This window comes from Aquarana catesbeiana, linkage group LG08 (genome assembly GCF_042186555.1).
Source record: "Aquarana catesbeiana isolate 2022-GZ linkage group LG08, ASM4218655v1, whole genome shotgun sequence".
In the NCBI taxonomy this organism is placed as follows: Eukaryota; Metazoa; Chordata; class Amphibia; order Anura; family Ranidae; genus Aquarana; species Aquarana catesbeiana.
The window spans coordinates 15,755,617-15,782,881 of NC_133331.1; the positions used below are offsets into that span (position 1 = coordinate 15,755,617).

Genomic DNA, 27,265 nt, shown 5'->3' on the forward strand with positions numbered 1-27,265 from the left:
CTATCACATAAAATCCCAATAAAATAAATTTACGTTTTTGGTTGTAACATGACTAAATGTGGAGAATTTCAAGGGGTATGAATACTTTAAGGCACTATATAACGGGGATACGTTGTCTGTGTATTCTATGTTGGATATATAATGGGGATACGTTGTCTGTGTATTCTATGTTGGATATATAATGGGGATACGTTGTCTATGTATTCTATGCTGGATATATAATGGGGATATGTTGTCTTTGTATTCTATGTTGGATATATAATGGGGATACGTTGTCTATGTTGGATATATAATGGGTATACGTTTTCTATGTATTCTATGTAGGATATATAATGGGGATACGTTGTCTATGTATTCTATGTTGGATATATAATGGGGATATGTTGTCTTTGTATTCTATGTTGGATATATAATGGGGATACGTTGTCTTTGTATTCCATGTTGGATATATAATGGGGATATGTTGTCTGTGTATTCTATGTTGGATATATACTGGGGATATGTTGTCTGTGTATTCTATGTAGGATATATAATGGGGATACGTTGTCTGTGTATTCTATGTTGGATATATAATGGGGATACGTTGTCTATGTATTCTATGTTGAATATATAATGGGGATACGTTGTCTGTGTATTCTATATCGGATATATAATGGGGATACGTTGTCTATGTAGGATATATAATGGGGATACGTTGTCTGTGTATTCTATGTTGGATATATAATGGGGATACGTTGTCTGTGTATTCTATGTAGGATATATAATGGGGATACGTTGTCTATGTATTCTATGTTGGATATATACTGGGGATACGTTGTCTATGTATTCTATGTTGGATATATAACGGGGATACGTTGTCTTTGTATTCTATGTCAGATTAACAGACACAGTCCTGCAGCAGGATACTGATGTGAAATCTGTGTAATGTGTATGAACAGGTTTCCTTATCACGATCAATCTTCCCCTCGGAGGAGTAATGACGGTCGGAGATAAGTAGAATTTTCTGTCACCACCGGGGAGAGACAGAACTCCATTAAAAATTCCACAGATGAACATCTGACAGCCGGCTATGAAAATAAACTTCCCGTGACGAATCGCCCCAAAAAGATGGTGTGAGATAACGGACCCTGAATGGCACTTTAGGTAGCCCAGAGGATGAATGAAACATCTGATTTCCCCGGTAAGATTTTTTTTTTTATATATAAATAAAAAAAAATAAAAAAAAAGAGGAAAGTTCTCATACAGAGAACTTATCACAGTTGGGCTTCTACAACAATCTATACATTTAGAGGCCGTTTATAGCAGAGAGGCTACTGCTGTCCACAATACACGCACACTGCAATAATAGGGCTCCTCACCTCGGCCCGGGTTTTCCTGCCAATTCAAAAATGATCAAATTGTAAAAAAAAAAAATATATATATATATATATATATATATATATATATATATATATATATATGTAGTCGTGTCCAAATATAGTCAATAAAAGTCACTGGGGAGACCCCGCCCCTTTCAGTTGTCATCCACCACAGCTGTTAGAAGTGGGCGGGCAGTCATCACGGTAAGATTGTGTTTTTTTTTTTTCTTTTGGTGGGCTTTGGGAATTAGGATTGACATGGATCTATGTACCCCTACTCATTCACATTGGGGGAGCAGTACCCTTATTGTCAAAGGAGGCTTCGAGAAAAGCCCCCCCGGCCTGTAGACCCCCACAACCACCAGGCCAGGGTCGTGGGGAAGAGGCCCTTGTCCTCATCAACATAACATGGTATAGGAGGTGAGCTCACCTTACCTCATCCTGATATGGGTCTTGTATGGAATTTGGAGGGGGGGGGGTTGACCCCATTCTGTTTTATTCTTTTTTTTTTTTTGCATGGGGTCCCCCTTGGAGAAAAATGATTTCCCCGATTACACTGCCGGTAATGTGATATATGAATGAAGGAGAGTCAAATCAGTCACAGCATTCCCTCCTCTTTCACGAACTGTGTTACAGGCAGTGTAATCCGTGAAAGAACTTTTCCCATTGGAGGAGAAGACAGGAAGGGGCGTGTCCCTATTGGATCTTCTTTAGTGCAGTTGAGCACCGGAGACCAGATGCAGTTAACCCCCACAGTGCTGGAAGTTCAGCAGCAGGAAGGGGAAGGGGCAGCTCTGCATGTTTTAGAGCGCACATGTCTGTATTTGTATTACAAACGGAGATTATGAAATGGCGATTAGCGCTGACGACTTGTACTGGGGACATGCTGGGACTCCATTTTGCTGACTGGTTTGGCATAGTGGAGAGTTCTGGAATTAAATGTATACAATGGGGATTTAATAGGAGCAAATGTCTGATGTATAAGTTCAAATGAAGACGGCTGTAAATTAAATTTCCTGTACAGCAGGGGTCTCCAAACTTTCTACGAAAAGGGCCAGTTTACCATCCTTCAGACTTTTGGGGGGTGGGGGGGGGCACACTGTGGCCATTGGGAACAGAAAATGGCCCGGAGTCAGTGGCCATAAACATTGCCCCATCATTGGTTTGAATGGAAGGAATAGTGTCCCATTGTTAGTAGCATGGGAAGAATAGTGCCCCATCAATGGTGTCAGCTGGAGAAACAGTGCCCCATTGATGGTGTCAGTTGGTGGAATAATGTCCCATCGATGGTATCAGTCAGGGGAATAGTACCCCATCGATGGTTTCAGTTGCTGGAATAGTGACCCATCTATGGTGTCAGAGGGAAGAATGGTGCCCCATTGATGTGTCAGTGGGAAAAAATAGTGCCCCATCGATGGTGTCAGTTGGTGGAATAGTGCCCCATCAATGGTGTCAGTTGGTGGAATAGTGCCCCATCAATGGTGTCAGTTGGTGGAATAGTGCCCCATCAATGGTGTCAGTTGGTGGAATAGTGCCCCATCAATTGCGTCAGGTCAGTTGGTGGAATAGTGCCCCATCGATGGTGTCAGAGGGAAGAATGGTGCCCTATTGATGCGTCGATGGGAAGAATAGTGCCCCATCAATGGTGTCAGTTGGAGGAATAGTGCCCCATCGATCCATCAACAGTATCAGTCAGGGGAATAGCACTATTGAGTGTCAGTGGGAAGAATAGTGCCCCATTAATGGTGTCAGTAGGAGGAATGGTGCCCCATTGACGTGTCAGCGGGAAAAAATAGCACTTCATTAATGGTGTCAGTTAGTGGAATAGTGCCCCATCAATGGTGTCAGTTGGTGGAATAGTGCCCCATCGATGGTGTCAGAGGGAAGAATGGTGCCCTATTGATGTGTCGGTGGGAAGAATAGTGCCCCATCAATGGTATCAGTCAGGGGAATAGTACTATTGAGTGTCAGTGGGAAGACTAGTGCCCCATCAATGGTGTCAGTAGGAGGAATGGTGCCCCATTGATGTGTCAGTGGGAAAAAATAGCGCTTCATTAATGGTGTCAGTTTGTGGAATAGTGCCCCATCGATGATCTCAGTGGGAGGAATATTGCCCCAAGGGCCAGATAAAGGCAAGCCAAGGGCCACGTCTAGTTTGGAGCCCACTGCTGTACAGGATCTCATCATCTTCCAGACATCTAGAAGTGGCTCGGTTGGGAATATATGAATAGCATTTGGAGGGCGATCCGACATCTGTTATTAAACAAATTGTGTGGAAGAATGTGAGGACAGAAATGTTGGAGATGTAAAGATGACAATTTTGGGATGAAATGTACGAGTTTTAGGGCGACTTTGGGGTTCATTTACTAAAACTGGAGAGTGCAAAGTCTGGTGGAGCTCTGCATAGAAACCAATCAGCTTCCAGGTTTTTTTTTTTTTTTTTTGTCGAAGCTTCATTGAACAAGCTGAAGTTACAAGCCGATTGGCTCCCATGCACAGCTGCACCAGATTTTGCACTCTCCGGTTATAGTAAATCAACCCTTTTGTGACTGTAAACTGCAAATACCGACCAATGGGAGGCCAGACTGAAAATAACACACCAATATTACCACCGACAGCCAGTAAAGTCATCAAGAGGGTCAGATCACCGAAAACTAACCCTGGCACTGGTCTCGATCAAAACTTTTCTTTATTTTATTTGTATTTCTTTATTTTTTTTCTTTCTTTTTTTTTTTTGTAATTCCTTTAATTTTCCAAAAATTTGCAGCTTACGGTCAGATAGAAAAAAAACGGAAAAACGAATGAATAGTCAGATAACAATGAGGGTCGCACAATTAGATCCACACACCTACAAGGCCTAGCAGGACACGGTATGGATGGTCACATATAACATTACAAATATTAATCACTTTGCGCCGGCAGTACGTCAGTATATGACCTCATGGACTTTCATTGGTGATATCTGAATGATGGGTGCAGCTACAGACATCATTTTTTTCGACCAGCGATTCCCTGCATTGAGATTCCCTGCACCGTAAGAACAATCATAGCGGCAGCACAGCCGCTTGATCGTTCTTACAGGCGGCAGGAGGGGATGCCCCCACCTCCCATGCTTCTCCGGTTTCGCCCGTGCGATCAGTGAGCCAGAGAAAGAATCGGCCGGAAGTTGAGCATAGAGATTTCTGGTGACCAGATGGGTCCCAAGTCAGCTCTATGACCCTCGGAGGCCCGGGCGCGATGTTATGACGTCACGTCTGGGGCCGGCGGATGTAAACCATGCCGGGAGACGCGGCAGGAAAGGCTGAGACAGTTTTTTTTGTTTTTTTTTTCTTGGTCTTTTCAGCCTGGAGGAGAAAGTCTTATAGAGCCCACATCTCTACATAAAGAAGACCTGTCAAGCAGATGTTTACATTCCTTGTAATAGGAATAAAAGTGATAGAAAAAAAAAAAAAAAATTTAAGAGAAAGTGTAAAAAAAAAAAAAAAAAAAAAGTTAAATAAAGAAAAGAGAAAGTGTAAAAATAAAAAAAGGCAAAAAGTAAAATAAAGAATAAAAAAAAATAAATAAAAGATTTAAAGCGCGTGCTCACGCACAGAAGCGAACGCATGCGCAAGTCGTGCCCACGTAGGTAAAAGGTGTTCAAATCACACATGTGAGGTATCGTTGCATGCGTTAGAGCGAGAGCAACAATTCTAGCCCAAGACCTCCTCGGTAACTCTAAACTGGTACCCTGTAAAAAATGTTAAAGTGTCGCCTATGGAGATTTTTAAGTACCAAAGTTTGGCGCCATTCCACGAGTGTGCGCAATTTTAAAGCGTGACATGTTAGGTATCTATTTACTCGGCGTAACATCATCTTTCACAATATACAAAGAAATTGGGCTAACTTTACTGTTTTTTTTTTTTTAATTCATGAAACGGTTTTGTTTTCCAAAAAAAACGTGTTTGAAAAAAAAAAAAAAAAATCGCTGTGCAAATACCGTGTGGCATAAAAAGTTGCAACGAGCACCATTTTATTCCCTAGGGTCTCTGCTAAAAAAAACAAAAAAACAAAAACAAACATATACATAATGTTTGGGGGTTCTGAGTAATTTTTAGAAAAAAAAAAAAAAATGATGATTTTTACAGGTAGGAGCGAAGTGCCAGAATTGGCCCAGATGGGAAGTAGTTAAAATGGTCGTCGTCAGTGTGCAGGGCATGTAAGGCATATAAAGTGGCAGTATGGGAGACCCACAATGTAGACTCGTACACTTAAAACTGTGCAACTATATAGAACACAACAATATACCGGGGAGCTAAGCATCACGGTGGCCAGCCGGACCCAGAATAGGGACAGTGATTCTGGGATAAGGTATACGAGGATACTCAACTATCCGAAAAAATACAGCGCCCAGATACAAGCCAGGTATGTGGGGTAGGGGGTGGAGAGAAGAGGAAGGGGGGAAGAAGGTGGGGACCTTGACGGATTTTATTTTTCATTTAAAAACTACCGTATATACTCGAGTATAAGCCGAGTTTTTCAGCACTTTTTTTGTGCTGAAAATGCCCCCCCTCGGCTTATACTCGAGTTCAAGCACTTTTCTGCAGCAGAGAATTTTCCTGAACCAAATTTGGGGCCCTGTATCTCTGGGCCACTTGGTACTAGGAACCCCAAATTTGGTATGCAAATCCAGTGGAACTAGCACTACAACATACCCAAAGCTGGGGTTCCTAGTACCAAGTGGCCCCGAGATACGGGGCCCCAAATTCAGTTCAGAATATGTCAAGCACTTTTCTGCAGCAGAGAATGATATTTTCCAAACCGACTTTGGGGCCACTTGGTACTAGGAACCCCACATTTGGTATGCAAACCCAGTGGAACTATCACTACAACATATCCAAAGCTAGGGTTCCTAGCACCAAGTGGTCCCGAGATACGGGGCCCCAAATTCGGTTCAGAATATGTCATTCTCTGCTTTAGAAAAGTGCTTGACATTTTCCGAAGCGACTTCGGGGCCCCGTATCTCGGGGCCACTTGGTGCTAGGAACCCCAGCTTTGGATATGTTGTAGTGCTAGTTCCACTGGGTTTGCACACCACATTTGGGGTTTTTAGCACCGAGTAGCCCCAGAGATACAGGGCCCCAAAGTCGGTCAACTGTGTCCATCTGCAGCAATGTCATTTCGGGGCCCTTTGGGTCCAGAGACCCCAAATTTTGGCTGCAGCTAGGGGGCACCTATGGCTGCAAATGGGCACGGTGAGGCTGCAAATGGGCATCGTTGACCCTCTTTTCCACTTACAGTAGCTGCGCATTTCTCACCCTAGGCTTATACTCGAGTCAATAAGTTTTCCCAGTTTTTTGTGGTAAAATTAGGTGCCTCGGATTATATTTGGGTCGGCTTATACTCGAGTATATACGGTAGGTTTTGTTTTGTTTTTTCTCTGCAAGGAGAAAGAGATACAATGTATATTGTATACAAAGGATACAATGGATCTCTCCCCTCTTCAGAGAGAAAGACAAAAAAACAGGGGTGGGCTGCAAAGTGACTGATCACTGTGGTAGCCAATCAGCAGCTATCACAAAGATCAGGTGACCCAGAAGTGGACGTTCCAGGTCCCGATCATTAATACGGGACCTGGCGCTCCCGGTCTCTGTGCTGGGAGCACATTGTGGGGCGCGCTCCCAGCACAAAGACAGATATGCATATATGTGGCCCCACGGAAAAAAAAAAAAAGACCAGTCCAGTGAGACTGCATAAATGCGCACTGTGGGCGGGAAAGGGATAAATTACACACGGGTTGAGTGTTTGCTTAATGTACTCAAGACAGTTACTGGGTGGGTTCAATGAACACACTAACTGGAATGTACTGCCAGCCACCATCATGGTAAGCAGCAGTGGGGTCTCATCTTGTAATAAAGTCCTCCCATGGTTGACATGCAATGGATGGAAGGTTTTCTAGTACATAAAACATCTCTAGGCTAAAAGAAGGAACAATTTGATTTTGAAGAAAAAACATATTTACTTATATTCAATATATCTATAACTGTAAACTGAAAAAAATAAAAATGAAATGTCAAAACCAGCTGACCGTTGATTTGTAGAGGACGGAATATAAGAGGAGTACACACAGGAGGACGGGACCTACACACAGGAGGACGGGACCTACACACAGGAGGACGGGACCTACACACAGGAGGACGGGACGTACACACAGAGGACGGGACGTACACACAGAGGACGGGACGTACAGAGACGTACACACAGAGGACGGGACGTACACACAGAGGACGGGACGTACACACAGAGGACGGGACGTACACACAGAGGACGGGACGTACACACAGAGGACGGGACGTACACACAGAGGACGGGACGTACATACAGATACAGAGGATGGGACGTACACACAGAGGACGGGACGCACATACAGATACAGAGGACGGGACGTACACACAGAGGACGGGACGTACAGAGACGTACACACAGAGGACGGGACGTACACACAGAGGACGGGACGTACACACAGAGGACGGGACGTACACACAGAGGACGGGACGTACACACAGAGGACGGGACATACACACAGAGGACGGGACGTACACACAGAGGACGGGACGTACACACAGAGGACGGGACGTACACACAGAGGACGGGACGTACACACAGAGGACGGGACGCACATACAGATACAGAGGACGGGATGTACACACAGAGGATGGGACGTACACACAGAGGACGGGACGTACATACAGATACAGAGGACGAGACGTACATACAGATACAGAGGACGGGACGTACATACAGATACAGAGGACGAGACGTACATACAGATACAGAGGACGGGACGTACATACACATACAGAGGACGGGATGTACATACATATACAGAGGATGGGATGTACATACATATACAGAGGATGGGATGTACACACAGAGAACGGGATGTACTCACAGAGGACGGGACGTACTTACCGGCAAGGTTTCGGCTTCTTTGGATTGAGGAATCTGTGCAATCGCCCTAAAAGTAAAAAAAAGAGGCGAAGACCGTATTATAGGGAAATATATCAGATGTGTTGCATTTATGATAAGTTGTCATGTTATCTGTTTTTGAGTGTTTAAGTGTCAAACCAAGCGTAAAAAATTCATCCATAACGGGCCAATCAGAAAATATTTTGATATATTGGAAAATTTAGATTCCAGACTTTATTTGCTAAGAACAGACCCATCAAGCCTCTCAGTAGCTTCTCCATGGTTTTGGATCTTCTGTGCACCACCAGGGGGCGATCAGGACCCTCCCATACTTCTCCCCCATAATCCCCCCTCTCCTCTTTTTTTTTTTTTTTTTTTGTCCTCTTTTCTTCTCTTCTATGCATCTACCTATCCTATGAGGATTATGATTACTGGGTAATCCCCACGTCAATGCTGCAATAAATCAATAAACCAACCTGTAGATTTGGGCTTTCCCAGGGATGGGCAGGGCATGACATCACTCTCCCCTGGGCACTGCAGGAGTAAGCCGAGGGAAAGGCAAGTATGTTTATTTCATTTTCAGCCTACACATTTTTTTGTATTTTTTTCCATAAATGTTTTTATTGAAATATATATATAGTGGCAAACGGGTAAAGCGTTCAATACGAGGTGTGTTAGATATTCACAACAGAGGCGACAATGGCACAATACACAACATGGAGTAGTGTAGATAGTGTGACAGACCTAGCCGGGACAGAGGCTTTTGGAGGGGACTGAATGCCAGCCTCTTGCCAAGCGATTATGGGCCCTGGCATTTGGGGGATCGGTGCTCTTTGCGAGCTGTATGTCTGGGGACCCTTGAGGTGGCATAACTTTAGATTCAGGTCCATGTCCCCCAAGACACACAGACTCTGGGGACCCTGGATATGCCATTGTGATGGGAGTCACTAATAGGGGCACAAGGTGAATGAGAACCCCACTATGATCTGTGCTAGTCTGACTCAATGCTGTATATATGTATATATAATGTGTGCCGTCTCATTGTGTTGTGTACTATTTGCTGTGCTAGTTTGGGGTGTGGCTGTATTCCAATGTTCTATTGTGTCTGTCTGCCTTGGATTATGGGATGTTTATCTCTATGGAGGGAGGGGGATTCCTCCAACAGCTCTCCCTGCTGAGAAGACTGTTTTCTGATGAGAAGTTATACACAGCTGACCTGTGTGTCCATTGTCATTGAACAGGTTAACCCGCCCTGTTTTCGAAGGGTGCGGGGAAGTGTTTTGAAGTGGGATCTGTATAACATGTGTTTGAATAAAGATATTATTCCTGCTTGAACCTCAAGACAGAGCATCTTGTCTCGTATTTGGGGGTGAATTATTTGTATGGGTTCCTGGTTCGCCTGATGGAAGTGTTCGGTAGCTGCCTTTGTGTTTGGATATGGGATGTCCTAAACGACTTTAACCCCTTTCGTACTCGGGGTGTCGTTAGAGATCGTAACATCTAAACATCTGCAAAACAGTTTTGTGCGATATCTATAGGCATCAAAAAAATACCCCGTCCTAAAAATATCAAGTAATCCAAGAAGAGTTCAGTGCTGAAATTGAGAGAGAGAGAGAGAGGAGAAGAGATGAAAAAAGAAGAAAAAGAGAAGAAAGGAAAAAATAGAAGAGAGGAGAAGACAGAAGAGATGAGCTTGAGGTCACGAACTGATGGCCAGATATTCTCCTTTAGGATTTTCTGGTAGAGCGCAGAATTCATGGTTCCATCAATTATGGTAAGTCGTCCAGGTCCTGAAGCTGCAAAGTAGCCCCAGGCCATCACGCTATCACCACCATGTCTGACTGTTGGTATGATGTTCTTGTTATGAAATGCTGTATTAGTTTTATGCCAGATGTAATGGGACGCACACCTTCCAAAAAGTTAAATTTTTGTCTCATCAGTCCACAGAATATTTGCCTAAAAGTCTTGGAGATAGTCAAGATGTTTTTTGGTAAATGTGAGATGAGCCTTTGTGTTCTTTTTGGTCAGCAGTGGCTTTGGCCTTGGAACTCTCCCATGGAGGCCATTTTTGCCCAGTCTCTTTCTTTTTGTTAAAACATGAACACTGATCTTACCTGAGGCAAGTGAGGCCTCCAGTTCTTTAGATGTTGTTCTGGGTTCTTTTATGACCTCCTGGATGAGTCGTCGTCATGTTCTTGGAGTAATTTTTATAGGCCAGCCACCCCTGGGAAGGTTCACCACTGTTCCAAGTTATCTCCATTGGTGGATAATGGCTCTCACCGTTGTTTACTTGAGTTCCAAAGCCTAAGGCCCCATTCACACATGCAGATCCATTGGACGGACTCCGCTTTGCTCAGCAGGGATCGCTCCATTGATCCTCGCTGAGCTGGTGGATAACAGGTCCATCTCCACCCACTGTGCAGAGACGAACCTTTTAGATCTCCGCTCTTCTCTATTGGGAGATCGGATGAAAACGGACCACATGGCCGTTTTCATCCGATACGGATGGAAAATAGGACCACCCTCCGTCTGGATTTAGTGGAGCGGATCGGAAATCAGTGGGCATCTCACCAATGATACCCGTCGCTCCATAGAGATGCATGGTCCACCAGAAAAAACTGACAGGCGGTCCTGAACGGTCCGCATGTGTGAAAGTGGCCTTAGAAATGGCTTTGAAACCCTTTCCTAGACCGATACATGTACATTACTTGGTTTCTAATCTGTTCTTGAATTTTTTTAAAGATTTGTGGCATGATGTGTGGCTTTTTGTGATCTGTTAGCCTGTTTCGCTTTGTCAGGCAGCTTCTAATTATGTGATTTCTTGATTCAACAGGTCTGGCAGTAATCAGGCCTGGGTGTGGCGAATGAAATTAAACTCCGCTTTCCAAAAAAATTGCGGTTAATCACAGTTCATTTACGATTCAGCATGGGAGGGGGCAATTACTTTTTCACATAGGGCCGGGCAGGTTTGAACAGCTTTTTTCCCCTCAACCACTTGCTGACCAGCCGCCGCAGTTTTACTGCGGCAGAATGGCACGGCTGGGCGAAACTATGTTATTTAATGTCGCTTCGCCCTGTGGCCACTAGGGGCGCACAAGCGTCACCGGAGGCGTGGGCCCGCTGCTCGTCCCCGGAGCCGATGCGAGTGCCTGGCGGTCTCGATGACCGCCGGGCTCCCGCGATCGCTTGTAGCAGACCGAGAACCGGGATCTGCGTGTGTAAACTCTCTGAGGGGAGAAGAGACAGATTGCGTGTTCATACAAAGTATGAACAGCGATCTGCCATCTCCCCTACACAGTCCCCTCCCCCCTTCAGTTAGAACACACACACACAGGGAACACAGTTAACCCCTTGATTGCCCCCTAGTGTTAACCCCTTCCCTGCCAGTGACATTTTTACAGCACTGATCACTGTATAAATGACAATGGTCACAAAAATATGTCAAAATTGTCCGACGTGTCCGCCATAATGTTGCAGACCCAATAAAAATCGCAGATCGCCGCCATTACTAGTAAAAAAAAATAATAATAATAATAAAAATGCTATAAATATATCCCCTATTTTGTAGACGCTATAACTTTTGCACAAACCAAATCAATATACGCTTATTGCGATTTTTTTTTTTTACCAAAAATATGTAGAAGAATACATATCGGCCTAAACTGAGGAAAAAAATTGTTTTTGGGGGATATTTATTATAGCAAAAAATATTGCGTTTTTTTTTTTTTTTCAAAATTCTTGCTCTTTTTTTGTTCATAGTGCAAAAAATAAAAACCGCAGAGGTGCTCAAATACCACCAAAAGAAAGCTCTATTTGTCTGGAGAAAAAAAAAAAAAAAAAACACGTCAATTTTCGCTTGGGTACAACGTCGCACGACTGCGCAATTGTCAGTTAAAGCGACGCAGTGCCGAATCGCAAAAAGGGGGCTCTGGTCAGGAAGGGGGGTAAAATCTTCCGGGGCTGGAGCGGTTAATAAACGAAATAAATAAATTCAAAAACTGCATCTTGGATTTTCTCGGGGTTATCTTTGTGTAATGTTAAAATTTGTTTGATCATCTGAATCATTCAAGTGTGAGAAATATGCAAAAAAAAAAAAAATAATAATCAGGAAGGGGGAAAATACTTTTTCACATCACTGTGTGTGTGTGTGATAGATATATATATATATATATATATATCATATAGATATATAGATATATAGAGAGAGAGAGAGAGAGAGAGAGAGAGAGAGAGAGAGAGAGAGAGAGAGAGAGAGAGAGAGAGAGAGAGAGAGAGAGAGAGAGAGAGAGAGACCTACACACACATATACATACATACACACACTATATATATATATATATATATCTATATACACACACATATATATAGAATCATATATATATATATATATATATATATATATATATATATATATATATATATGATCCTGCGTGGGCGGAGCCGCCCTGTAAATCTTCTATAGGGGCGATCCTGAAGTGTTTGAATAGATGTCCCCGCATGCATTTAATCACAGGAAACAAAAAAGGCAAATGACACATTGTAATCACCCAAAGAGCGGTATTGGCTGTGTGATTGGAAGACGTTAATCAATTCATAGTGGAGTTGGGTTGTCTTCCTCTATAGGAATTACCTCTTGCATCTTCCCTTCATTCTCCTTGTTGGCGTTGTGCTTCGTGTCGAGTTTATTCCTGCTCTTTGGTCTGATATGACTGGCGGCGTTGGCAACGAACGCGCTGTTTACGTCCCACTCCGGTTCCTGCCAAGAGAGGACAAAGGGGTGAATGTTCTGACATGTGGGTGAACGCGGCACTCAGGACAAGCCGGCACTCGTCTCCCAGGATAAAACTCCTTCATTTCACTTCTCTAGGAGATGAGACTAAAATATACGAGTCAACAGATCATCCAGAGTCACACATTCCTCCAATCACAAATCATCCCCGGGTCACCAACTAACAAAAGCCCCATTATAACCGGTGACACTGAGTCTATTCATCACACTGTGCATAGCCACTTGACCTCCGGAAAATTTACCCCCCCCCCCACCCCCACCCTTTCCTGACCAGGCCATTTTTTGCAATACAGCACTGCATTACCTTAACTGACAATAGGGCAATCATGCGATGCTGTACCCAAATTTAATTTACCGTATATAATTTATTTTTTACCCACAAATAGAGCTTTCTTTTGGTGGTATTTGATCAACTCTGTGTTTATTTTTTGCACTAAAAAAAAAAAAACCTTATTACTTTTTGCTATAAAACATATCCAATTAAAAAAAAAAAAAAAAAAGCGACAATTTTGAAAAAAAACAAAACAATATTTTTTACTTTGTGCTAATAAAACATATCCAATTAAAAAAAAATTGAATTTCTTCATAAATTTAGGCCAAAATGTATTCTGCTACATATTTTTAATAAAAAATAAATCCCAATAAGCATGTATTGATTGGTTTGCTCAAAAGATAAAGTGCTTACAAACTATGGGATATACAGTGGGGCAAAAAAGTATTTAGTCAGCCACCAATTGTGCAAGTTCTCCCACTTAAAAAAGATGAGAGAGGCCTGTAATTGTCATCATAGGTATACCTCAACTATGAGAGACAAAATGTGGAAACAAATCCAGACAATCACATTGTCTGATTTGGAAAGAATTTATTTGCAAATTATGGTGGAAAATAAGTATTTTGTCAATATCAAAAGTTCATCTCAATACTTTGTTATATATCCTTTGTTGGCAATGACAGAGGTCAAACGTTTTCTGTAATGCCTCGTACACACGATCGGACTTTTCAGCAGACTTGGTCCGGCGGTCTTTCCGGTGGACTACCTGAACGGACGGACTTGCCTACACACGACCGGACTTTCCGGCAGGCTAGGTCCGCCCGTCTTTCCGACGGACTTTCGCCGGAGTTACGACGGACTTTTAGAATGAACTGACTTGCCCACACGCGGCCAAGTCTGTTCATTTTGAACGTGACTCGGGTATGACGGGACTAAAAAAGGAAGTGAATCTCGCCGCTTTTATCGGCGAGATTGACACCTTGCGAGCCCCATTGCGGGGCATCCCAGGCCCTTAGGTCTGGTATGGATTTTAAGGGGAACCCCCAACGCCGAAAAAATGGCGTGGGGTCCCCCCTAGAATCCATACCAGACCCCGATCCGAGCACGCAGCCCAGCCGGTCAGGAAAGGGGGTGGGGACGAGCGAGCGCCACCCCCCTTTTGAACCGTACCGGGCTGCATGCCCTCAACATGGGGGGTGGGTGCCTTGGGGGAAGGGGGGCGCCCTGCGGGGCCCCCCCACCCCAAAGCACCTTGTCCCCATGTTGATGAGGACAAGGGCCTCTTCCCGACAACCCTGGCCATTGGTTGTTGGGGTCTGCGGGCGGGGGGGCTTATCGGAATCCGGGAGCCCCCTATAATAAGAGGGCCCCCAGATCCTGGCCCCCAACCCTATGTGAATGAGTAAGGGGAACATGGTACCCCTATCCATTCACCTAGGGAAAAAGTGTCAATAATAAAAACACACTACACAGGTTTTTAAAATAATTTATTAGACAGCTCTGGTGGGGGGGGGTATCCTCTGGCTTCGGGGGTCTTCTTCCGGCTTCAGGGGTCCCTCCGGTTCCTCTTCTCCCGGTGTCCGGTTGGTTCTTCTCCGCTCTCTCTGGCCTCTTCTCCCGGTGTTCCAGTTCTTCTGTTGGCTCCTCCGCTGTCTTCATGCCGCTCTTTTGCCAGCGGAGGCCCGGACTTCTGGCTTCTTGTCTTCTTCTTATCAAATGACACCGATCCCAAATGGAACAGGACAGTCCATTATCAACTGACACCTACCCCTTCCAGAGCAGAACAGCCCTTATCAACCGACACCAATCCCAACTGGAGCAGGACAACCCTCATCAACTGACATGGACCCCAACTGGAGCAGGACACCCAACATCAACTTACACCAACCCCAACTGGAGCAGGACAGCCTTTATCAACTGGCATCAACCCCAACTGAAGCAAGGCACCCAACATCAACCGACACCAATCCCAACTGGAGCAGGACAGCCATTATCAACTGGCATCAACCCCAACTGAAGCAAGGCACCCAACATCAACTGACACCAATCCCAACTGGAGCAGGGCAGCTCTTATTAACCGACACCAAGATTTCTGGAATTTATCAGGACTTCCAGATTGCTGGTGCAGGCCTCACTCCCACCAGGAGGTGCATCTATGTGCATGCTTTTTCTGTGTGTTACCACACATCACATTCCTCATGCGTGAAATACTTGCAAAAATGGTGCCGGAGCGTTTTTGTGCTGTGTGGGAAAAACACTGACTTTTGCACCTGTTCCCGCACTGTACCTGGTGTGAATGAGCCCTATTACATCATGAGTTTACTTTGGATTCCCATTATTGTTTTAGGGTACTTTGCAATTTGTCATTTTGTGATTCATCTTGTTACAATGTCTGTGAGTCTTTTTACACCTATAAATGTCTAAGGCTCGATTCACACCTATGCATGTTGCTTTTGAGCGTTTTTGGAGGGTTTTTTTTCATGCTTGCCACGTTTTTGAGCAGCGTTTTTGTAGCGTTTTTGCGGCGTTTTTACGGCGTTTTGCGTTTTTTTTTTTTTTTTTTTTTTTCTTTTTTTTTTACAGTCTTACAAAAAAATTACAAAAAAAAATAAATAAAAAAAACGGCAAAAACGCACCAAAAACGCATCAAAAACGCTGCAAAAACGCTGCAAAAACGCTGCACTTGCGTTTTTGATGCTTGTCCATTGAAAACCATTACATGCAAAACGCTGCTTTTTGCATGAAAAAAAGTCCCCGACCCTTTCCAAAAACGCAGAGATACAAAAAAGCATTGATGTGAACATGTTCCATAGGAACCCATGTTAAAAAATTCCCGTGCATTTCTGCAAAATGCAAAATGCATCAAAAAACGCGCTAGTGTGAATGGGGCCTAATACTGAAGAAGAAACACATTTTATAGAATAATTATTACTATTATTATTACAATAAAAAAAATACTAACAAAAAAGCTCCCTCTGTGGAGGATCAGATTGTTCTTCAAGATCAAAACCTACTAAGAAATTAAACAAAAAAAAAAAAAATGTAAAAAAAAAAAAGAATAGAACAAAACGAGTAAAGTCGGCTCATCAGACCATCTCTAGAGATCCCGATATTCCCACATAAATTACAGAATTAAATGTTTTCCTCCTGGTTGTACCTTCTGTACGGTCACAACCACACATTTTTACTGAGCACATGAGAATGTTACCTTTATTGTGATAATAAACATTGGTACTCTCAGGGGGAAAACCGCCAGTGAAATCATCTTTAAAAAAGAAATGTGTGAACCCTGAGGAATATTCTAGATTTCTGCAAAATTAGATCTAACAAAATCAGACGCATTTTACACTGCTAGAGCTTCCCTAAATAGAGGATTTACGGAAAATAAGTACAGAGAAAAATCTGGGGTCTACGCAGGGTGCATACAGACTGTGCGTAGGGCCCATACAGACTGTGCCTAGGGCCCATACAGACTGCGCCTAGGGCCCATACAGACTGCGCCTAGGGCCCATACAGACTGCGCCTAGGGCCCATACAGACTGCGCCTAGGGCCCATACAGACTGCGCCTAGGGCCCATACAGACTGTGCGTAGGGTGCACGCAGGGTGCATGCAGACTGTGAGTAGGGCGCATACAGACTGTGCGTAGGGCGCATACAGACTGTGCGTAGGGCGCATACAGACTGTGCGTAGGGCGCATACAGACTGTGCGTAGGGCGCATACAGACTGTGCGTAGGGCGCATACAGACTGTGCGTAGGGCGCACGTAGGGTGCATACAGACTGTGTGTAGGGCGCACGTAGGGTGCATACAGACTGTGTGTAGGGCGCATACAGACTGTGTGTAGGGCACATACAGACTGTGCGTAGGGCGCATACAGACTGTGCGTAGGGCGCATACAGACTGTGCGTAGGGCGCATACAGACTGTGCGTAGGGCGCATACAGACTGTGCGTAGGGCGCATACAGACTGTGCGTAGGGCGCACGTAGGGTGCATACAGACTGTGTGTAGGGCGCACGTAGGGTGCATACAGACTGTGTGTAGGGCGCATACAGACTGTGTGTAGGGCGCATACAGATTGTATGCACCCTGTGTGCACCCTATACACAATCTGTATGCGCCCTACACACAGTCTGTATGCGCCCTACACACAGTCTGTATGCACCCTACGTGCGCCCTATGCACAGTCTGTATGCGCCCTATGCAGTCTGTATGCGCCCTACGCACAGTCTGTATGCGCCCTACGCACAGTCTGTATGCGCCCTGCATGCATCCTATGCACAGTCTGTATGCACCCTACACACAGTCTATGCGCACTGCATGCACCCTACGCACAGTCTGTATGCACCCTATGTGCGCCCTACGCACAGTCTGTATGCGCCCTACGCACAGTCTGTATGCGCACTGCGTGCATCCTATGCATAGTCCGTATGCACCCTCTGAACAGTCTGTATGCACCCTGTGTGCACCCTATACACAGACTGTGCATAGGGTGCATGCAGTGCACATAGACTGTGTGTAGGGCGCATACAGACTGTGCGTAGGGCGCATACAGACTGTACGCAGGGTGCATACAGACTGTGTATGGGGTGCTCGCAGGACGAATACAGACCGTGCGCAGGGTACATACAGACCGTGCGCAGGGTGCATACAGACCGTGCGCAGGGTGCATACAGACCGTGCGCAGGGTGCATACAGACCGTGCGCAGGGTGCATACAGACCGTGCGCAGGGTGCATACAGACCGTGCGCAGGGTGCATACAGACCGTGCGCAGGGTGCATACAGACCATGCGCAGGGTGCATACAGACCGTGCGCAGGGTACACTACATACAGACCGTGCGCAGGGTGCAGGCAGGGTGTGTGTGCGGGGTGCATACAGAGTGTATCCATACATTGGTGGTCAGTGTTCAAAGTTTAAAGAACCCCTACTAACCTTTGGAGGAACCCTGGTTAAGAAAATGTGTATTAGAGTGAAAGATAAGTTGTCCAGGGACTGATGTACATGGCTCATTGAGCTCCATATGAAATGGTGAGATGGAAATCTCTAAACAGGCAGATTAGTAGAAGAAGATCACCATCTCCATACCTGTTCATTCTTTTCAAGATCTTTCTTCTTCTCGAGTCTTTTCCGCTCTCGCTGTCTCTGAGGGTAGAATTAGAATTGAATTATTTGCTTTCTCCAATAACTGTTCATATCATAATCATATTATAAGTACAGAACATAAACCCCTTTTATACATATTTTTTATTTATACAAACACAGAGTACATTATAGAATGGTGTTCGCTGACACTTCATAAGACTTCCTCCAATATATGAATATGGCTCCTGAAAACTCAAAGCCAGAACCTACAGGTCCATCTTGCAACTAATAAAAAATAAGTAGTAGTCTCTAGTAGTACATCCCGAGTAATAGGTTTTAAGTTCTAGCGCAGTTGAGTATAAAATTTACAGGTTAAATAAAATGAATACAGTTATCAATGGTGTTACCGCCTGGTCCTATATCTCCACAGTGCAGAAAAGAAGCTCAAAGCGGGAGTAAACCCATCCATAAAACAGTTTCATTTCTGGCACATGCCGGAAATGTAACACTCCCATTGTTTGTGCTCTCAACCAAACTGTCAAATAGGGAAGAGACGAACAACCCCCCCAACCCCCCCCCCCCGGGTAGCCCCCCAAAGCACCTTGTCCCCATGTTGATGGGGACAAGGGCCTCATCCCCACAACCCTTGCCCGGTGGTTGTGGGAGTCTACGGGTGGGGGGCTTATTGGAATCTGGAAGCCCCCTTTAACAAGGGGACCCCCAGATCCCGGCCATCCCCCCTGTGTGAAATGGTAACGGGGTACAAATGTACTCCTACCATTTCACAAAAAAAGTGTCAAAATGGTAAAAATGACATGACACGGCTTGGGACAAGTCCTTTATTAAAAAATAAAAATGTCCCACTAAGTCGTCTTCTTCTTCTCTTGCTCAGCCGATGGACTGAAAAAAAAAAAAAAAAAAAAAAAAAACGCGACCTACCCACCTCCATGGGAGGCTCCCACCATATGATGCGTCTTTGCTTTGACAGTTTTTTTATAACTGAGGGCAGGGCCACATCGTAATGTTCCCAGGTGACCCGGCCCCCCTCTGACGCACGGGTACTTCCTTATGGCTTTCCCGGGGCGTCAGAGTGGGGCGGGGCCACCCATTTACATAACCGCGTGGCCCGCCCCCCTCTGACGACCCAGGAAAGCCATAGGCCACGGTGTGGCCCCACCCTCACTTATAAAAGAACTGTCAAAGCGAAGAGGAGTCATACGGCGGGAGCCTCCCATGGAGGCGGGTCGGTCGCGTTTTTTCTTTTTTTCGGTCCGTCTGTGGAGCAAGAGAAGAAGAAGACTACGTGGGACAGTTTTATTTTTTAATTTTTTAAGGACTTGTACCCAAGCCATGTCTTCTCATTTTTACCATTTTGCCACTTTTTTTGTGAAATGGTAGGGGTAATGTACCCCATTACCATTTCACACAGGGGGAGGCCGGGATTTGGGGGTTTCCTTGTTAAAGGGGGCTTCCAGATTCCGATAAGCCCCCCGCCCACAGACCCCCACAACCACCGGGCAAGGGTTGTGGGGATGAGGCCCTTGTCCCCATCAACATGGGGACAAGGTACTTTGGGGGGCTACCGCAAAGCCCCCTACCCATGTTGAGGGCATGTGGCCTGGTACGGTTCAGGAGGGGGGGATTTCTCCCATAGAATTTTAAAGGGTGTTCAGCGGCTTTCGAATTTGCCGCGAACACCCCAAATTGTTTGCTATTCGGCGAACACCCGATGTTCGAGTCAGACTTATGTTCGACTCGAACATCGGGCTCATCCCTACTGTCAAACCATCCAATGGCTGGTGTCATAACTGATCACATGTGCAGCATCATGGCAGTTGTAGTTTAGTAGACTGGCAGAGTCCTTATGTTATCTTTGCTGGAATTAGACTGAAACAATATTGTTTTGATATTTTCAGGGGGGCCCTGTCAGGGAGGCTGTACAGGGCCCCGTGATTTCTAACAGCAGCCCTGCTGGTAAGTAGTGTCCATTGCACAGGAAGTCACATCCAGTTCTAAAGTGCTGAGCCTTCAGAGAGAAGTCCACAGAGGATCGCAAAGTCTTCGTAAAAGGAGAACAACATCTGCTACAAGTGCTGCTCATCAACATCTCACTTTGCCAAGGATTGTAAGATACAGGGTCATAACCTTATATTGGCTAAAAGCTCTGGTTTGAAGAGATAATCAGATTTTTTAGAACAGTTCCTGTGCACTCTGATAAACTGACCCTTGGGGATATTACTGAGCTAGATGTGATGACAGCTATCCAATGGCAGGGTCGATCTACTAGCGGTGACCGTATTGGATGGATTCCGTCTTCCGAAGATACCGGAGCCTGCTCCAGTTTCCTTGCTGACCATCCCAGGATACCTCGAGCTATCTCTATCCATGCCTGATTGATCTGGTGTCGCTGACATCCAGATCCATTCGTTCCGATAAGAGTACCCATTCATTTCCTTTTTGTGATACCTGCTGTCAACATTACTTTTCATGTCCCTGACTGCTCATATGAAGATGTCCACGATTTAATAGACTCCTTGTCCTCATAACCATTATCTTTTGGGATACTTGCTGCCAATGTTACATTTTTTGTCCCTGACTGCCCACACGTAGATGTCCACCATCTGACGGACTCTTGTTATCACCACCATCACTCCCCATTTGTGATTTACATATCATTTTTTTTATTGGTTCACCCGTGATTTAATCACTTAACAGGACTTGTTCGTTTGTTGTTCATAATCTATAAATGTACATTCACATGTTCCTATGTATTAATTTCTTTGTTCACGCAGCTGTTCCACACATCCTTTATTAGCACTACATTTTTACCCACCTCTCCGGAACCCCTGCCTTGACCGGACTACACTCTTGCTTGCCTCCCACCATGACACCTGCCTGGCCCGGAATATTCTCTTACTTGCATCCTGCCAATACCCATGCCTAGACCAGACTACTCTCTTGCTTGCCTCCCTCCAAGACACCTGTCTGGACCTGACAACTCTTGCTTGCCTCCAACCAAGACCCCTGCCTGGACCAGCCTACTCTCCTGCCTGCCACTCACCAAGACTCTGCTTGGACCTGACTACTCTCTTGCTTGCTGCCAACACCTCTGCCCAGATCAAACTACTCTCCTGCCCCAATGCCTTGTAAAAAGCCTCCACATTGTAGCCTTCAAGTTCCAGCCACTGCTTAGTGTAATTATACAAAGGGCTCTGACCCGGTGCCAGTTTGCAAAAAAGAAAACTGGAGACCATTGGGGTCTCCAAGACAATCATTCCCTGCTCTGTTGAAGACCAACTGTGATCTAGACCCTGCCCCTCAGATGAGCATAAGACACCTGCCAGGGGGCACCATAACACTAGTTAGAAATATTTAGTCCACTCTCCTAGAATGGGCAATGTTCCTCCGACATACCGTACTTCCACTCACCTTCTTCTTAGCTCTGCGTCTCTCAGCTTTTTGTCTGGTCTGACCATCTTCTGACAGCTCGTCGTCGGAGTTTATGTCTTCCTCCTTCAAACAAATAAACATATTAAAGTACACAGACATTTTCAAGGCTCAGAGTCTCTACTGAGAACTTAAACATTCTTGACATTTGGAATTGTCCCATATCAGGAAACGTTAGTCATGGTACCCAGTGCTTCCAATATAGTACAATGTTGGTTGAGTTCAGTCACAGTACCCAGTACTTCCAATATAATACGACGTTGGTTGGGTTCAGTCATGGTACCCAGTACTTCCAATAAAATATAATGTTGGCAGAGTTCAGTTGTGGTACCCAGAGGTTCTATTATAATACAATGTTGGTTGGGATCAGTCATGGTACTCAGTGCTTGCAATATAATACAATGTTGGTTGGGTTCAGTCACCATAACCAGTGCTTCCAATATAATACAATGTTGGTTGGGTTCAGTCATGGCACCCAGTGCTTTCAATATAATATAATATTGGTTAGGTTCAGTCACATCCAGTGTAATACAATGTCAGTTGGGTTAAACCAATGTTTCCATTGCTTCCAATATAATACAATGTTGGTTGGATTCAGTCATGGTACCCAGAGGTTCTATTATAATACAAGGTTGGTTGGGTTCAGTCATGGTACTCAGTGCTTCCAATATAATACAATGTTGGTTGGGATCAGTCATGGTACCCAGTACTTGCAATACAATGTTGGTTGGGATCAGTCATGGTACTAAGTGCTTCCAATTTAATACAATGTTGGTTGGGATCAGTCATGGTACCAAGTACTTGCAATACAACGTTGGTTGGGTTCAGTCATGGTACCCAGTGCTTCAAATAGAATACAATATTGGTTGGGTCAGTCAATCATTCTATTGCACCCTCAGCTGTACATCAGCCCCACATGGAGCAATAATCTTCCCAGAGTAACCTGGAGCCCTTCTTATAGTAACTCCAATGTTCATGTTACAAGGACTTCCTTCTATAAAAGCCTTCAGAAGGCCGATCTATGTGGATAACAATGTGAAAACCATAAACAATGTCAAGAAGTCAAAGTGTACCCGAACCCAATAACAAAAATGTCACATTGCAGTCCACCAGTCTTTAGGTGTGGTGGCTTTTTTTTTTTCATTTTTCAGCAGGTACACCTGCTGGGTTAGATTCACCTGTTACAACATTCACAAATTTGGGGGGGGCTATATACGCTCTATGAGTATATATACTGTATGTACATGGGAGTGCTCTGTGGCCAACAGATTACTTAAGGAGGTTTTCTACTTCACCTGCCTGTTCATATTTTTTTTTTTTTAGCTTTGGGTGGAGGAGAGAATCGTTAATGTCCCAAAGTTTTTTTGTACAGTTCATGTCCCCTTTGGGGGGATTTCACATTACTTCCTATCCTGAAGAAACAAGAAGTGACAAGAAACCTCTACCAAGCTGGGAAAATCCTCTTTTAAGCCAGTTGTCACCATAATAGGTGTCCCCATAGGATGGCTTTCCCTGGCAGCCATGCTGATGTGACGACTAAATGACATATTCCTGGCAGCCATGCTGATGTAACACCAAATGACAGTTCCCTGCAGCCATGCTGTTGTAACAGCTAAATGACGGTTTCCTGGCAGCCATGCAGACGTAATGGCTAAATGACAGTTTCCTGGCAGCCATGCTGATGTAACACTAAATGACAGTTTCCTGGCAGCCATGCTGATGTCACAGCTAAATGACAGTTGGCTGGCTGGCAGCCATGCTGATGTAACGGGTAAATTACAGTTGCCTGGCAGCCATGCTGATGTCACGGTAAATGACAATTTCCTGGCAGCCATGCAGATCTAAAAGCTAAATGACAGTTTCCTGGGAGTCATGCTGATGTCATGGCTAAATGACAGTTACCTGGCAGCCATGCTGATGTAATAGCTAAATGACAGTTGCCTGGCAGCCATGCAGATCTAACGGCAAGATGACAGTTGGCTGGCAGACATGCTGATGTAACGGCTAAATGACAGTTTCCTAGCAACCATGCAGATCTAACAGCTAAATGACAGTTTCCTGGCAGCCATGCTGATGTAATGGATACATTACTTTGTAAATCGCTTAGCCAAATGAAGTAAGCACATCAGAAGTACTGATTTCACTTGCTACATACTTGTTCTACAACAGTTACTCAGCAAACACTTCTCCCAGACAAAGTCAAGCAACTAGCATTTTCAGATGGAGCTTGGCAATGGTGGCCTAAACTTTTCACTATAGGTATCCTTCCTGCTGTGTAGAAGGCTTTTTATGCTTTGCTACCTGCAACTAAGACCCCCGCTAATGCATTTTTCCTGCATGATGATGGGCAGGCAGCTCAAGCAGAATATTTTGTTGGGGGTGGGGGGGGGGGGTGCTGTGTGCATAGGGAAGTGTGGGATAATGAAGACCTTACACTCACCGGCCACTTTATCAGGTACACCTGTTCAATTGCTTGGTAACACAAATTGCTAATCAGCCAATCACACGGCAGCAACTCAATGCATTTAGGCATCTAGACGTGGTGAAGACGACTTACTGAAGTTCAAACCGAGCATCAGAATAGGAAAGAAAGGGGATTTAAGTGACTCTGAACGTGGCATGGCTGTTGGTGCCAGACGGGGCTGGTCTGAGTATTTCTGGAAATTTTCACACACAACCATCTCTCGGGTTTACAGAGAATGGTGGGAAAAAGAGAAAATATCCAGTGAGGAGGAAAAATCCTTGTTGATGTCAGAGGTCAGAGGAGAATGGGCAGACTGGTTCCAGATGATAGAAAGGCAACAGTAACTCAAATAACCACTCGTTACATCCAATGTATGCAGAATACCATCTCTGCACGCACAACACTTTGAACCTTGAAGCAGATGGGCAGCAGAAGACCACACCGGGTGCCACTCCTGTCAGCTATGAACAGGAAACTGAGGCTACAATTGGCACAGGATCACCAAAATTGGACAACAGAAGATTGGAATAATGTTGCCTGGTCTGATGAGTCTGGATTTCAGCTGCGACATTCAGATGGTGGGGTCAGAATTTGGCTCATGGATCCATCCTGCCTTGTATCACCGGTTCAGGCTGGTGGTGGTGGCATAATGGTGTGGGGGGGATATTTTTTTGGCACACTTTGGACCCCTTAGTACCAACTGAGCATGGTTTAAACACCACAGCCTACCTGAGTATTGTCGCTGACCATGTCCATCCCTTTAGGACTACAATGTCCCCATCTTCTGATGGCTCCTTCCAGCAGGATAATGCACCATGTCACAAAGCTTCAATCATCTCACCACTGGACAATGAGGTCCCTGTACTCCAATGGCCTCCACCAGGGCTTTTTTTCTCTGACAATAGGTGCAGGAACTACCCTTTTCCGAGTCACCCCCTTTTCCCCGCCCCTACCCACCTCCGAGCACCGTCCCTTGGTTTCATCCCCTACCCAGCTCCCAGTACTGCCCATTTTAGACAATACAGAACCAAGTATCATTTTGTGGTGCTAAGTAATTTGTATGGAATTAGATCTCATTGAACCAACAATGGATCCCCCTAACAACAATGTACCACCCACAACAAAATCCCCCCCCAAGCAACACTAGACACCCGGCAACATCTACAGATCTCCGCACAGCCAGCATTATTAGACACTCTGGCAGCCATCAACAATAGATCCCTCCTCTAACAGTAGATCTCCTTTGGCAACAACTGACCCCCCCCAGCAAAATAAGACCCACCCCTAGCAACAACAGATCCCCCACCAGCAACAATAGACCCCCTGCAAAAATAGATCCCCTCCAGCTAGAATAGATCCCTCAGCAGTGAGCATCAATACCCTGCAGCACACCCCAGCACCCCTTGCCATTACATACAGTCAGTCCAGGGGGTGCCGGAACTGCGTTACCCCGCGTTCCCACTGAAAAAAAGCCCTGGCCTCCACACTCACCACATCTCATCCAATAGAGCACCTTTGGGATGTGGTGGAAGATTGGCATCATGGCGTCCCCATCTTCTGATGGCTCCTTCCAGCAGGATAATGCACCATGTCACAAAGCTCCGATCATCTCACCACTGGACAATGAGGTCCCTGTACCCCAATGGCCTCCACACTCACCACATCTCATCCAATAGAGCACCTTTGGGATGTGGTGGAACAAGAAATTGGCACCATGGATGTGCAGCTGATAAATCTGCAGAAACTGTGTGATGCTATCATGTCACTATGGACCAAAATCTCTGAAGAACATTTCCAACACCTTGCTGAATCTATGCCACCAAGAATGAAGGCAGTTCTGAAGGCCAAAAGGGGTCCAACCCAATACTGGCAAGGTGGATCTAATAAAGTGGTCAGTGAGTGTATATCCACACTCTCTTCTAAATGAGCCCTAAAGTACTGTGATAAGAACGAAACATTATATAAGCCGTACAAAATGGAGTTGGATTATGTTCACATTCGTATTTATATTGGATATTTGGAGTTCTGCTTAACTTGTTCATTCCTGAGTTCCTATCTCTTGTTTTCATATTCCTTCTCGAGTCCCATCTGTTGTTTTCATATCTATTGGATGAGAAAGGATGTTGGAGAAAGGACAGTCCTATCTCGTGTCAAACAATACAACTCCCTGATTGATGGATCGCTTCCATGAACATATTATTCATAAATCAAGAAGAACATTCATCTATCTACATGATAAAATCCATTTTTCCTTTTTTTTCGATACTGGAGTTGGGAGTTTCCCCCGTCCCCTTAGTGATGTGCCAGAGATAGGAGCTTAACCACTTCACCTCCGCCACCCGTTCACCCCTCTATGCAGCAGAGCAATTTCTATTTCTGCTATGGACCTGTTTATTCTGCAAACACTTTGTCCTTATACCAAGGGAACGCAATGAGGCCAATTTACTAAAGGCAAATATCCACATGCTGACCAGGCAAGTGGATATTTGTTAACAAGTTACCGTATATACTCGAGTATAAGTCGTTCCGAGTATAAGTCGAGGCCCTAATTTACCACAAAAAAATGGGAAAAACTTAGTGACCCGAGTATAAGACGAGGGTGAGAAATGCACAGCTACTGTAAGTGGAAAAGAGGGTCAACAATGCCCATTTGCAGCCTCACTGTGCCCATTTGCAGCCATAGGTCCCCTGAACTTCAAACTCAGTAGTTAGGGGTTCCTAGATGCCCCCTAGCTGCAGCCAAAATTTGGGGTCTCTGAACCCAAAAGGGTCCCGAAAATGACATTGCTGCAGATGGACACAGTTGACCAACTTTGGGGCCCCGTAGTGTTAGGAACCCCAAATTTGGTGTGCAAACCCAGTGGAACTAGCACCATAAAATATCCAATGCTGGGGTTTCTAGC

The 27,265-nt window shown here is 45.0% G+C and overlaps 1 protein-coding gene across 1 annotated transcript in view; it reads right to left on the minus strand.

Moving 5' to 3' along the window:
- The window catches only part of LOC141105601 (tetratricopeptide repeat protein 12-like), a 163,211-nt gene that overhangs the window by 77,193 nt on the left and 58,753 nt on the right, over positions 1-27,265 (minus strand). The window contains exons 3-6 of the mRNA XM_073595545.1: positions 21,881-21,964; positions 18,455-18,511; positions 12,937-13,062; positions 8,310-8,355 (exon numbers count right to left, since the gene is read on the minus strand). Coding sequence (XP_073451646.1) covers positions 8,310-8,355; positions 12,937-13,062; positions 18,455-18,511; positions 21,881-21,964 — 313 coding nt within the window. The remainder of the gene's footprint in view (positions 1-8,309; positions 8,356-12,936; positions 13,063-18,454; positions 18,512-21,880; positions 21,965-27,265) is intronic.